The sequence below is a fragment of the Pyricularia grisea genome (assembly GCF_004355905.1).
Source record: "Pyricularia grisea strain NI907 chromosome Unknown Pyricularia_grisea_NI907_Scaffold_1, whole genome shotgun sequence".
NCBI classification, from domain to species: Eukaryota; Fungi; Ascomycota; class Sordariomycetes; order Magnaporthales; family Pyriculariaceae; genus Pyricularia; species Pyricularia grisea.
In genome coordinates, this window is record NW_022156716.1 from 6,514,367 (window position 1) to 6,527,316 (window position 12,950).

The following is a 12,950-nucleotide window of genomic DNA, read 5'->3' on the forward strand; positions in this document are numbered from 1 at the left end:
CATGGTGAACCCTTTCTTTACTCTTGGAAGCTCTTTGCTGCTTCTGCTTTTCTTCATAGGGGGGTTTTCTGAGACGACTTTGTTGTACACTCGGCTTTTCTTTTCTCTTTCGGACATGTAGTATTGCTAGCCTACGGCTAAGCAACCATGGGAATTTTTCCTGTACCTTTCCCTGAGAAGCATGACGCGCTACGGCAAGACAGACTCATCTGTTAGTTTTCACAGCAGGCATTCAACTTGACCATCTTCTTTATCACTCCTTCTAACCAAGCAAATGAAACGGAATTTCTTCCAAAAAACCATATGGCATTGGCAACTTCAATAACTCTAGTAGCCCCAAACGAAATCTTGACGCTCAAGGTGAGCGGTAAAACAGAACTTTATACATGCAAATGCTCAAAGCCTTGGTACAACATATTGAGAAGAAGAAGTAAAAATCTCGCCCTTATCCAGGCCTTTCATCATTGCAACAGCTTTTGCAATCCAGCCCTCCCCAGTTATGTATCTCCCTTTAGCAGGTAAAGACGGAAGGACCCGGGATCTGGTACTTGGTGACGACGGGCCAGTAGATGCTGAGGGTGACGCCGGGGTCGCTGGTCTATAATGATAAAGACGAAGCTCTTGTTAGCCGAATTACTCCACGATATCTTGTCGTGCTACTCTGAAAAAGTAAAACTCCATGACTGGGGGTAAGATGGCGGTGTACGAACCTTGTAAGCACCAGGGAAGCTGACGGTGGACGAAGGGGTCTTGGTTCCAGTGCCTCCGACGACGTTGATCTGCGCACACTCCATGTAGAACTGGGCGCCACCGGGGCTGCCAGCGCCGTGCAGGGCCAGCATCTCGGCACGGAGGAGGTATTGACTAAGGAGCAAAGGACGGGTCAGTATGTTTGTAGGTTTATTACCCAGAACCGGCCGGGAAAACTCGACAGGAAACGGGAGGAAAGAAGCCAAAAAAACTTACCCGGGCGCAATGCACTGCGGGATCCGGATCGTGTGCCTGCCCTGGCCCTGGATGACCTTCTCGGTACCCCAGAGACCCTGGCCACCGTCGGGAAGACCATCCTCCTGGATCTTGAACCAACCACCTCCGATTCCGCTGTCGGTGGCGGCGTTGTCGACCTTCTTGAGGTAGGCCATAGTAGGGCCCTTGTGGGTGCTGTCCATGATGTCGTTGGGGGCGCTGCCGGTGGTCGAGAGCATGTAGCGCCAGATGGCCGTGACGTCCTGGCCGGCCTGGACCGTGATGACCTTGGAGGTTGACTGGGTCGGGTTCGGGTCGCCGTTGCAAGCCATCGACATGCTGTTGACGTCGGTGATGGGTCCGTTGTACGACGGCACGCGCACGCCCTGGCCGAGACCCTGGTTGACGCCGCCGACCTCGAGCGACGAGAAGATGGTGTGCGCAGACGCCACGCTGGCGGCGCAGAGGGTAAGGATGGTGGTCTTCATGTTTGCTGCTGAGGTGGTGGAAGCTTGGGACGCAGGTGGTTGGCAGGGGAGGTTGCGAGATGAGACGAGGCTGGCGTGTTCTTCTTCTCATGCAGGATAGATGGCGGATGTGAGGTTCACTTTTATATCAGACAAAAGGGAGATGTCATCCGGTTCTGAGGGTAGTATGAGAAACGTCAACCCTCCATCTTGCATGGGCCTGCCGGCCTTGGCCGACTTGTTTCCCGTCAAAGTGTGTATGGGAACAACAACTGTCAGATATGACCAAGATTCTTGGGACACGGCTGCCATAACAAACCCAATTAAGAGGCGAAATGGCCAAGTCGGTCGCCCAGACCAGAAACGGATGAAGCCTGTCCCACTCAGGTTACCGCCGCTGAGGGGGAAAATGTGAAAAACAAGTGGTTCCAAGGCGTGGGGCGGCGCTGGTAGTCATTTCTCTCGGTTTGTCACGGGGAGGGCCAAGCGTCATGAACGACTTCCGAAAGCGGCAGTGGTCGGAGCGAGCGAGTCCGGGGAACAGACGGCTGGCGAGGCCGAAGATCCCTAGCGCGGGCCAATCCAAGCCGTTGGGCCCAATATGGAGTGTGCCGTTTTTCTTGGCGGCCTGTTTTGTTCCGGGGTTTTTCGTCCTGTTGCTTTCATTTTTGTCGTCCGTAACTGGAGAAACTGCGGAGCCCTAATATATGCGACACGCTGACCATTGCCACCAATCGGGGTGCTTGGCACGTCGCAGGTAGCACACATCTAATTTATCTTGACCGTAGATGTCTCCCATTGTTCTCGATCAGACACATGACATAAAAGAGAAAGTGATCGTCATCACTGGTTTTGTTTTGTACGTCTACACGTGCTGCCGACGCATAGGAGCGCAAAAGAATATGTGTAGACACTAAAAGATCACCTGAGGAATTTTGCTTTTTTTCTTATTCTTTTTTTGTCTCGTGCATGACTTTTGAAGGACTTTTCAACCCCGATACAAGTGGCTTTGTGGTCGATTGCCTGCAACCTCCGCTGCAATTGCCGTCGAGTCAATCTCCCTGTAGCCACCAGTCGGACCGGCATGGATCTCGAGACCCCGATACTGACCATCAATCTCCTGCGGAGGCCCGGGCTTGACAGTCTGGTGCCATCTTCCCTCGGCGTCGAACACGCCGCCGTATGGTGACTTTGGAGGTGACTGCGCTCGCTGCTCTTCCAGCTGCTTCCTGACGTCGCGGGCCCGCCGACGGTGGATGCAGACGAAGCCGATGGCACCAATGACTATGATGGCCACCACGCCCGATCCCACGGCAACGCCTATCAGGGCTGGAGTAGAGATCCCGGAGGAGTCGGCTTGCTGGTTGTTGGCGGCGCGAGTTGGTTTGCTTGTTGGTGAGGCAGATGTTGTGGATGTGGTAGAATTCACTGATTAAACCAAGTCACTCAGCGCTGTTAGTTGGACGGTCCAGCAATTACAAGCAAAATCAATGAACAAGGGAAAAGAAGGATCATCAAATGACAGTAAGAGTGAGAAAAAAAAAAAAAAAGAAGGTAGTCACCCACCGGCATCATGCGAACAGTCATAAACCATAGCACATGTCCACCCGTCGTATACATACAGGTTCTGACTCGGCCTGAACCAGCAGTTGAAGGGTGACGGCCATCCGTTGCTCCCCGTGCCCGCGAAGGCGCCGACCTCGACCTGCGGGCCCAGCTTCACCGTGAATGTGACGTTTGTGAGCGTGAACAAGGCCGACGTCGTCGCGCTGGGCCACACCCTCGCCTGTCCGTTGGGAGTGTTGGGAACGGTTGCGACGTCTTCGGGCGTGGAGTCGGGCTCCCCCAGATAGTATGCCATCTGCGAGGAGACCGTGTCTGCGCTGTTTTTGCAGTCGCAGAGCGCGACGTGCTCGTTGGACCTATCCTGCGCGCCCACCGTGGCGCCGAGCGCCAGAAGCAACACCGTGCTTAACCTCATGCTTTTCCCTTGTTTTCCCGTCTCGTTAGTCTCCGTAGGGCTGAAACCCCCGATACTCTCCTCTAATTCCTGGGTTCGTATACAGACTATGCGGCCATCCAAAGGGTTGCAGCTCAAGACGTAAAAGACGGAGGTTTTCTTTATTTGGGGGCTCACGATAGGTCTGCTCGTATAGCCTTATTTCTCTAGCTGGTCCTGAGTAGCATGGGGAACGAAAAGATAGCTCGGCAGGCATCCACTCCTCTCCTTCGCATGGAGCCCCCAAAGCTGGACTTTGAGGGTAATTTTAACCGCCAAGAGAGGCGCAGAGGGAAACCCCCCCTGCCGTCCAGCTGAATCCATCCACACGTAGCTTGCCGAATCAAACGATGCAAGCTGTGGTAGGGTCTCAAGCTCACTAGAAATCCCTCTTTACTATGATTCGCTTATTAGCTTGGGGAGGCAGATGCCGAATGGACCTCCCATATGGGTGGTTTGGGCCCGGGCCGGCCGGCGCTCACGGCCAGTGGATGCAATTGCTGTCGCATTAGATAATCCGATAGATCGAGTTATCACATGACAGCGAGCGCTGAATTAGCGTTAAAAGCAGGATAAAAGAGCCTCCGCGCTCTTTTGGCTAGATAGCGCTACTCAACCCAATACATAGCTCTCCTACCCTATTAATTTTGCCTGCACGTGTTCGTTAATGTGCGTTAGTTATAAGCCCGGTACAATAGTAAATTATTGCAATTTTTACTTTACGTAAATTGCGTTAAAAATTACATTAATAACGTTATAATAATTTTTTTTTTTTTTTTTTTACAAATTAAGGGTTATTTCCGGGAATAGCTTTTATTTTCCCAAACCCATTAAATTTATTATAATTTTTAACGAAAAATTCTAAAAATCGGTTATAATATTTAATTTTTAAATAAGGTGGCTAAAATGGTTTAAAACCTACCGCTAAAATACCGAAATTTTACGTATATAAAAATTAATAAACCCGAACCTATAAACCGATAAACCGTTTTTAATATTTAAAAAGTTTATAAAAACCGTTACCGAACGGTTTAAACGCGCCAAATTTAAGGAATATAATGTCCAATTTAAATTGTGGAATGTAAATACAATTTCGTAAAAAATAACGTTGCGTAATATCGTAAAAACGTTTTAAAAAAAAGGTTAATTAATGCCGAAAATATTGGAAAAACCTATTAAACCAACAAATTTTATTTTTTTTAAAATAAAAAACGCCGTAAATAAAACCTTCGAAAAAAACGAAATATTAAACAATTATATAAAAAAACAATTTAAACGGGTTAATTTATTATACCAATAGGTTATTAAAAATACCGATTTAATTTATTTTAATACGGTTTTATTTACCGTATACCGCAACGGGTAAAATACGTTCCAAAAAACGGTTAAAATATTACAGTAGAAATTTGCATTTTTTAAATTATACGTTAAAAAACAGGCGATTAAAAATTACCGCATTACGTTAATTTTAACGCGTATTATAAATAATAAAACGAATTGGTTTAAAATTTACGATTCGGTTTACGAAAAAATTCGCAATTACCAAATTGTTAATTTTAAAAAAAATACAGTAATTTGGAAATTTATATAGGCCGGAAGGCGTTTCCAACCTTTATGGGTTATAAACTTACGTAACGAATTGGATAAACCAAATTATTTTATTATTTTGGATTACGTTTTTAAATAATTTAAAAGCGCGTTTTATAACGATATTATTAACCCTTTAATAGGTAAAGGGCGTAATTTCGTTAAATTATACGTAATTTTTGGAGGGTTTATTTTAAAATATAACCTAAAACCGATTTACGCGCGGAATTACAATAAAAATAGGGAATTATTTATTTAAAAATACTTTTGCGATAATAATTATTATTATTTTTGGTAAATAGAAAATTATTACGTTTTAATTTACGCCCTAATCGGGAAAAATCCCGGGATAAGGCTCCGTAAATTACTTTTTCCATTTAAATGTAAATAAATACGAAAAAAATTACGGAAAAAACGTTGGAAAAAATTTAAAACCAAATTCGTAACGGCCGGTATAATCCCGAAAAGGTGGGGTATATCGAACGGAAATAATAAATTAATTTATATAAATAGGGATTTTATTATAATCTTTTTAACGGCTTGCCTATCGATTTATAATAAGTTTTAAAATAATTTTCCAGGTTTTTAAACGTATAACGTTAATGGAATTAGCGTTTTTACGTCGATAAATATTTCGTATAACCAATATTATGGTAATATATTACTTAATAATTATTATTTAATATACCTGGTAAACGATATAAAGCGGTTGGATTTAAAATCGTTACGTAAGCCTAAAAAAAATAATCCGCGTTTTGTATTATGCGGTATATAGCGCGTATAAATTATTGCCTATGGTAAACGTATAATAAAAGGAGTTTTTATTAACGGGGCGGTGTTAAAGTTTAATAATGTCGTTTACGTTAAGGGTTTTTACGTAAATATTATTTTAAAAGTTCGTTTGAAAGAAAAAAACGTGTAGTATAACGGTTTGGATTATATATTCCGTATTGGGAATATTAAAAGGAATATTTTGGTGTGCAGGTTAAAACGTCGAAATAACGTAATTTTTTTACAATACAAATTATTTAGCAATTATTTGCGCGTTTTATTTATTATACCTGTAAATTTTACCGGTATAATAAGTTTTATAATAATTAACGGGTGGATAAAAATTTTTAAAATATTATAAAAAAGTTTTATGGAAACGTTCGACGAAAAAAAGGATAATTTGTTAATTTGGTATAAAAAAACCGGCCATTTTGGTCCGGAAACGTTAAAAGCGTTAATTTACCGGGTTAAAGGTATAAAAATTAAAAAATTATTATTTTTAAAATATAAGGCGTACGTTTAAACGTACGGGAAAATAATGGTTTCCAAACGTTTACGGAAAAAACCTTACCGCCCCTATTATATAATATATTTAAATTTATTTTATTTTAAGGAATTCGGTATAGGGAAAAAATATTTACTATTATTTAAAAACGAATATATAGGGCGTTTAACGGCCGTTTTATTTAACGGGAAAATTAATAACGAATTCGTTATTATTATTTTTGGGTTTAAACAATGGATAATAAGGTAATATGGTTTTTAAATTGTTAAATTTTTTTACGATAACGAACCTGCTTTTATAACCTACGTTAAATATATTTATTACCAAAAATACTGTTTAAATATGGGGATTAAAATAGAAATTTCCCCAATTAATACTTACGAATTTAACGGTTAAATAAAACGTTTAAAATAAAAGGTGATTATACGCGCGTTTAAAATACGTATAACGGTTAATTTTTTAACGATTTTATAGCCTAACGTGGTTATAGCGGTAGTTTATTTAATTAATATAAGCCCGTTAATAAATAGGAAGGGTTTTAACCCCAATAAAATCCTGTTGGTATAATTCCAACGGTTTTTTAAATATTATACCCCTATATTGTATATTAAATTAGGAAAGGACCTGCGCCCAAATTGGTTAGGGATTTACGTTTATAGCTGTAAAATTTACGTATTAAACCCAATTAGGGTAAAAAATATAAATAAGGTAATGTTTAAAACGAATTTTAAAACTTATATTAGGTATTTGGTAGGTTATAAGGCCATTAAAATATATTATATATGGGTGCCTTCGTTCGATAAAATTATTATTTTACGTAACGTACGTTTTAACGAATTACGTTTTTACCAGGGGATAATATAAAAAATTAAAGAAATAGGGAAATTTACCGACGAATACGAATTTTTAATTAACCAAATTTATAATCCAAAATTAAAAACCTTAGGGAAAAGGATTATTAAAAATTTGGGCCTATTAAAAAATAGGCCAAATTTTATAGCAGATTTAAACGTTCCTATTTTTAATTTAATTATAAATAACGTATTAAAAATACAAAATCCGGGCGCCGAAATAATAACCGCGTACGCCGGCGGTAAATTAATAACGTTAATAAAATTGGGTATAACGGATGGACTTTTTCCAAATAAAACGGTTAATTAACCGGAACCGTTTAAAAATATTTATATAAAAATTAACGAATTTAAAAAATATATTTTAATAGCCCTAAAATATATAAATATTTTGTAAAATAATAAAATAACGCGTAAAATAGGGGATAATAATACCAAATTTGGAATACGTATTTTAAACGGTATAAAATTTTTATCCGAAATATTAATTCCCCCTAATAAAAGAATTAATACGCCTATATCCGAAAAAAATATTCCGGTTTAAAAACCGGATTTCGTTTTGGAAAAAACGGCGTAAAATTATTTAATACCGGATAAATTTAAAATAGGGGGTAAAAATATCCCCGAATGGTAAAATTCCAAAAACGTTTAAACGAAATAACCAACTTTAACGTTAGAATTTTAAAACGTTAGTAAAAAACGCCCAAATAAATTTAAACGATTTTTACGTAACCCCAAATTTATAATAAAAATTTTAAAAGCGGATATAAAATTACGTAAATAACGGGGTAGGGAAAACGTATAACGTAAAAAACGTACGGGAAACGATAAAAATACGAGTTTTGCGAATATTATATTTCCCGTAAAAAAAATATAAATAAACGGAAATATAAACGTATAAATCAAATAAATATATAATTTAAACCGGATAATTGTTCCAAATTTTAAAATATGGTTAGCGTTTTTTATAACGTTTTTACCTAATTAATAAAACGCGTTAAAAAGCGGTAATTATAATTACAAAATTTTATACGAAACCGTTATAACGGTTATATAATAGAAAAAGCCTAATTTGAAAATAAAATTATACCGAAACGATTTAGTACCAATTTTTAAAACGTGGAAAAAATTAGTTTAATATTTAAATTACGCGTAATTTATATAGGCCGCGCGTTTGGAATGGGTTACGTTAGAGGATAAATAAACCTGGAAAATAATATTAAAATCGGAATATAAAATAAAGCTAATTCCTTTAATATAGGTATTTACGTATAAATTCGATAAAAACGGATATTTTAAACGGTATAAAGTTCGATTAATCGTTAAAGGCGATTAATAAACGTTTAATACGTTTAAAAATATTTACGCAGCGATATTTACGGCGCGTAATTTTAAATTAGCATTTGCGTTAATGGCGTATTTCGATTTTAAAACAATATAAATAAATATAAACAACGCGTTTTTTAACGTAATGTTTAATATTAATAAACCAGTTTATTATACCGTTCCCGAGGGTTTTAAAAATAAAAACAAAATATTTAAACTACGAAAAACGTTTTACGAAATGAGAAAATTACCCAAATTTTGGTACGAAAAATTGTTGTAAACGTTTAAATATTTGGGGTTTATTTCCGTTGGGGACGAGCTTTGCATATATATATTAAAATAAAATAAAATTATAATAATTTTTTTTGTAAACGATATAGTCGTTTTATATTTTAAAAAGTATACGCGAAAGGGTTAAGCCGTAATTATAGGGTTTAAGGCCAAATACGAATTACGTTAAAAACCGTTTTTTGGTTTTTTAATATACGCGTATTATAAGATAAAAAGCAACGTACGGCTATATTATTATACGATTCTTATATTAAAAAAATTACCATGCGTTTTGGGTTTATAAAAAACAAAGGTTACCTTCCAATACCGCTTTTAAAAGGTTTTATTCCAACATATAAATATAAGGCGATTCCAAAAAAAATAAAAACCTACCAAAAAATGGTAAGGTTTATTTTATATACCGTTATTATATTTAGACCGGACGTTACGTACGCGGCGTTTATTTTTTCCCGGTTTTTTACCAATTTAAACCTATTATATTAACGTTTAACCAAACGGGTATTATAATATTTGTACGGATTTAGGTTTTTGGGCATAAAATACGGGGTTAACCCTTTAATTTAATATTTATTAATCGCGAGTAACGTATTTTTTGGTAATAATTTGGAGATTAAAAAATCGTTTAAAAAATACGTAATATTCCTATTCGGGGGTGCGATTAATTGGAGGGCGGTTAAACAAATTACGGTAACGAATTTAATAATAAAAGTTAAATTATACGTATTATTTAAAGTGGGTAAGGAAATTATGGCTTTAAATAAAATTTTCCGCGATATATAGTTAAATTTGGTTTAATTTTAAAGTTTATATTGCGATAATAAACAAATTATTTACCTAATAGTCGATAAAAATTTACGAATTAATTTTAGCCTACGTTATATAAATATTTAAAATATATAGCTTAAATAAAAATACGCGCGTGGTAATTTCCAAATAACGTATTTGGAAATAAATTTAATGCCGGTAAACGGATTTACCAAACCATTTTTTATAGCCAAATTCGAATATTTTAAAATTTTATTTAATTTTTACGATATATAATATAAAATATTAAAAAATTTACAAATATAATAAAAAATACGGTAATAATATAACGTATTTTTTTATTTGTTAAAAAAAAAAAACAAACCGGCGCAAAAATAATATAAAAAATAATATAAAAATAATAATTTGGGCCGAAACCCGTTTATTTAGTAAAAAACCTATTAACCGGCGTTAACGCCGCCAAAAAACGTTATAAAATAAATATCCGTAATAGGTTAACCGTTTATAATCGTTATTATTATCGCCGGTACATTATTTACGAAAATTATTCCAAAAATAATTTAAATATTATTAAATAATACCGTTTATATATTTTACGGTATAATAAATACGCCAAACGTTTTTATATCGGGCGTTAACGCAGGCGTTTTTTTCGTTTAAAAAATTGCCAATTTTTTCGTTTGGGATTTAGTCCAATCCCGGAAATAATACGTAATTACGTTTCGAAAAAATTGGATTTTTTTAACGGGGGCGCGCGGCGAAATAAAAAACGTTTGGTCCAATTTATACGCGGCGCGTTTAAAAAATTTCCCAATTGGGAAAAAAAAGCAGGTATACCCATTTCGGTAATTTTAATAACGCGAAAAACGCGTTCCGCGAACGCGGGAACGTACGTCCGGTTGGTTAACGTATAAACCGGTTATAATTTTAAACAAATACGTTTTTACGTATCCAAAATATAATATTTAACGATTTGTAAAATCGTTAAAACGTATATAATGGGGGCGAATACGATACGATTAAATATATAAAATTAATATAAAAAAAAGTTTAAACCGGCGAAAAAAACGAAATAAAAATATTTACGGAACGTTTAAAGGATTTTCCACCTATTGTAACGGATTCGTGCTGAATGCACGTATCACATGACGTGTTAGAACGACGGGGACACACGTGACCCTCCCTTATATAAACACCCTCCCAGCACGAACAAACAACGGTCTTACACCTTTACCCTTCAGCTTTAATAATAACTCCATTTGGGAACCCAACAGTTGCAGGGCCGTTGGCCTACCCCTTCACACCTATTAACGAATTGTCGGTTTTTTTTTTTTTTTTTTTTTTTTTTTTTTTACCCTTTTTTTTATCCTTTTTTTTTTTTTCCGGTATTTTATATATTTTATTAATGGTAAAAACGTGTAAAAAAAAATATTAAAAACGAAAATATTTACGTCCGAAAACTTTTCGTTAAATTAAACCCGAACGGTTTCGGCGGTAAAAATAAAGGTAAAAATAAAAATAAAAGTAAAAACCGGTACGGTAATAGCGGCGAAAATCGCGTCGACGGCGGCGGCGGTAAACGCGGCGGCGGCGGTTTCGGTAACGGTAACGTCGTCGGCGGCGGCGGTTTCGGCGGCAATTTTGGCGGCGGCGGTAATATTGGCCTATTTACAAATATTAAAAATATTTTATAAAATAAAAATTAAAAAGGATTATATTAAACGGATTTCGGTTTGTAAAACGGTTAACGTTATTATTAAAACGGCGCGTTTTATAATATCTTTTTTTTTATATACTATATTAAAAACGTTTAATTAATTAAAAATATAGGGAAAATAAAAATTTATAAAATAAGGCGCCGAAAGGCGCGAACCTTTCGGTTTTCGTTAATTGGCGTAAAAAACGATATTAGGTTTAATAGGTTAATAAACGTTTAATAAACGTACCGCGTAACGTATTACGTATAGCGTAATATAACGCGCGGGTAAAAAAAAAATTATAACCTATTTTTATTATTATTATTATTATTATAGGGTTATAATAACGGTATCGTTAATACGTATACAAGCTAATAAACGTAAAAAGGTTATTTACGATTTGGTTATTATAATATAAAATAAAATTTAAAATTAAAATTACAAATTAAAAACGTAAACGGTTTATATAAATTGGAAACGTTTTTAACGATTATATTCGATTTTATTATAATTATTTATATAATAAGGGGTATAATATTACAAATCCGGAACTATTATTTGGTAATTTACCGTTTACGTTTAATATAATAGCAAAATCGGATTGCGGTACGTTTTATACCGCTATCGTTATTTAGCATTATTTTTTTTTTATTTTGTAAATAAATATACGCATTTAAAATACGGTTTAAAAAGGTTGTATTTGGGTTATATTATAATTAATCCCTAATATAATATTAGGGGTTAATTGGGGGGTGTGTCGCATTAAATAATCCGATAAATCGAATTATTATATAATAGCGAACGCTGAATTAGCGTTAAAAGCAGGATAAAAGAGCCTCCGCGCTTTTTTGGCTAGATAACGCTATTTAACCCAATATATGGCTTTCCTACCCTATCAATTCTGCCTGCACGTGTTCGTTAGTGTGCGTCAATTGCTTCCATTTTGGTCCACCCCTGTTGAATGTCAGACATGGGTTCGGTGCTTATTCTCCATATTTGAGGTTACACGGGCGCATGTATCTTAGTAAGACCAAATCCCGAACAGTTCGAGGTTGTTACCGAGTTGTTTGATCATTTTTGGTTCCATTCGCAGCGGATAATGAGCATATTTTGTAGCAATATCTACGGAGTATGTATGTAGGCAAATGGAGTCTTGAATGGACTATCACCAAATAACGCGCCCTTTATGCATAAAAAAACGCTCAATTGGACCCGCCGGTGGTTAGGCACCTACAAATGGTAGGTAGGCATGCTTATTTATGGTCAAGCTGAATGCTCAGTATTTGAACGCGAGGCTCCGAAATTGGCTTCTCATTACTTTGGCCAAGTACCTGTGAGGCAGGTAAGCAACCGTATCCTGCTCTGACCACCTTCTCGGTAGTGCCGATTGCAACTCAGCAGTCGGGCTGAAATCTGACTGAGTGAGGGAGGTCGCCGGCAAGGAGACAAAGATCTTTGGCAAGCAGAGCTTGATCAATTGCCAAGACGACTTATTTCATGCGGTGGAGAAACCAAATTGAAAGGCTGCAGCCTAGCAACCTAGCGATGCATTCATAGAGCGGTGAGATTTATATCTGTTGTAACCTCACGTCGTAGTTGAGTGATTCCTATCAGTTGCGGTTTTTTTTTTCTTCTTTTCCCTTTTTTTTTCTGTATCTCCCTCTTTTTTCTTTACTCTTCTCCATCATGTTTCCCCCGCGTTTACACCTTATCTCTCCTTACCTT

General features: G+C 36.7%; 1 protein-coding gene across 1 annotated transcript; it reads right to left on the bottom strand.

Moving 5' to 3' along the window:
- Positions 1-285: 285 nt before the first annotated feature.
- Positions 286-3,652, bottom strand: PgNI_02020 (uncharacterized protein). Its single transcript, XM_031122090.1, has 4 exons — positions 3,000-3,652; positions 967-2,861; positions 711-864; positions 286-598 (listed from the first exon to the last, which is right to left on the bottom strand). Exons 1-2 carry the CDS (start codon positions 3,412-3,414, stop codon positions 2,422-2,424), a joined length of 855 nt encoding a protein of 284 aa, XP_030986376.1. The 5' UTR covers positions 3,415-3,652; the 3' UTR covers positions 286-598; positions 711-864; positions 967-2,421.
- Positions 3,653-12,950: the final 9,298 nt, after the last annotated feature.

Coding starts and splice junctions, on each gene's coding strand:
- PgNI_02020 (XM_031122090.1), bottom strand. CDS start 3,414: ATGAGGTTAAGCACGGTGTTGCTTCTGGCGCTCGGCGCCACGGTGGGC. Junction 2,862..2,999: donor TGACTGTTCGCATGATGCCG/GTGGGTGACTAC, acceptor TGGTTTAATCAG/TGAATTCTACCACATCCACA.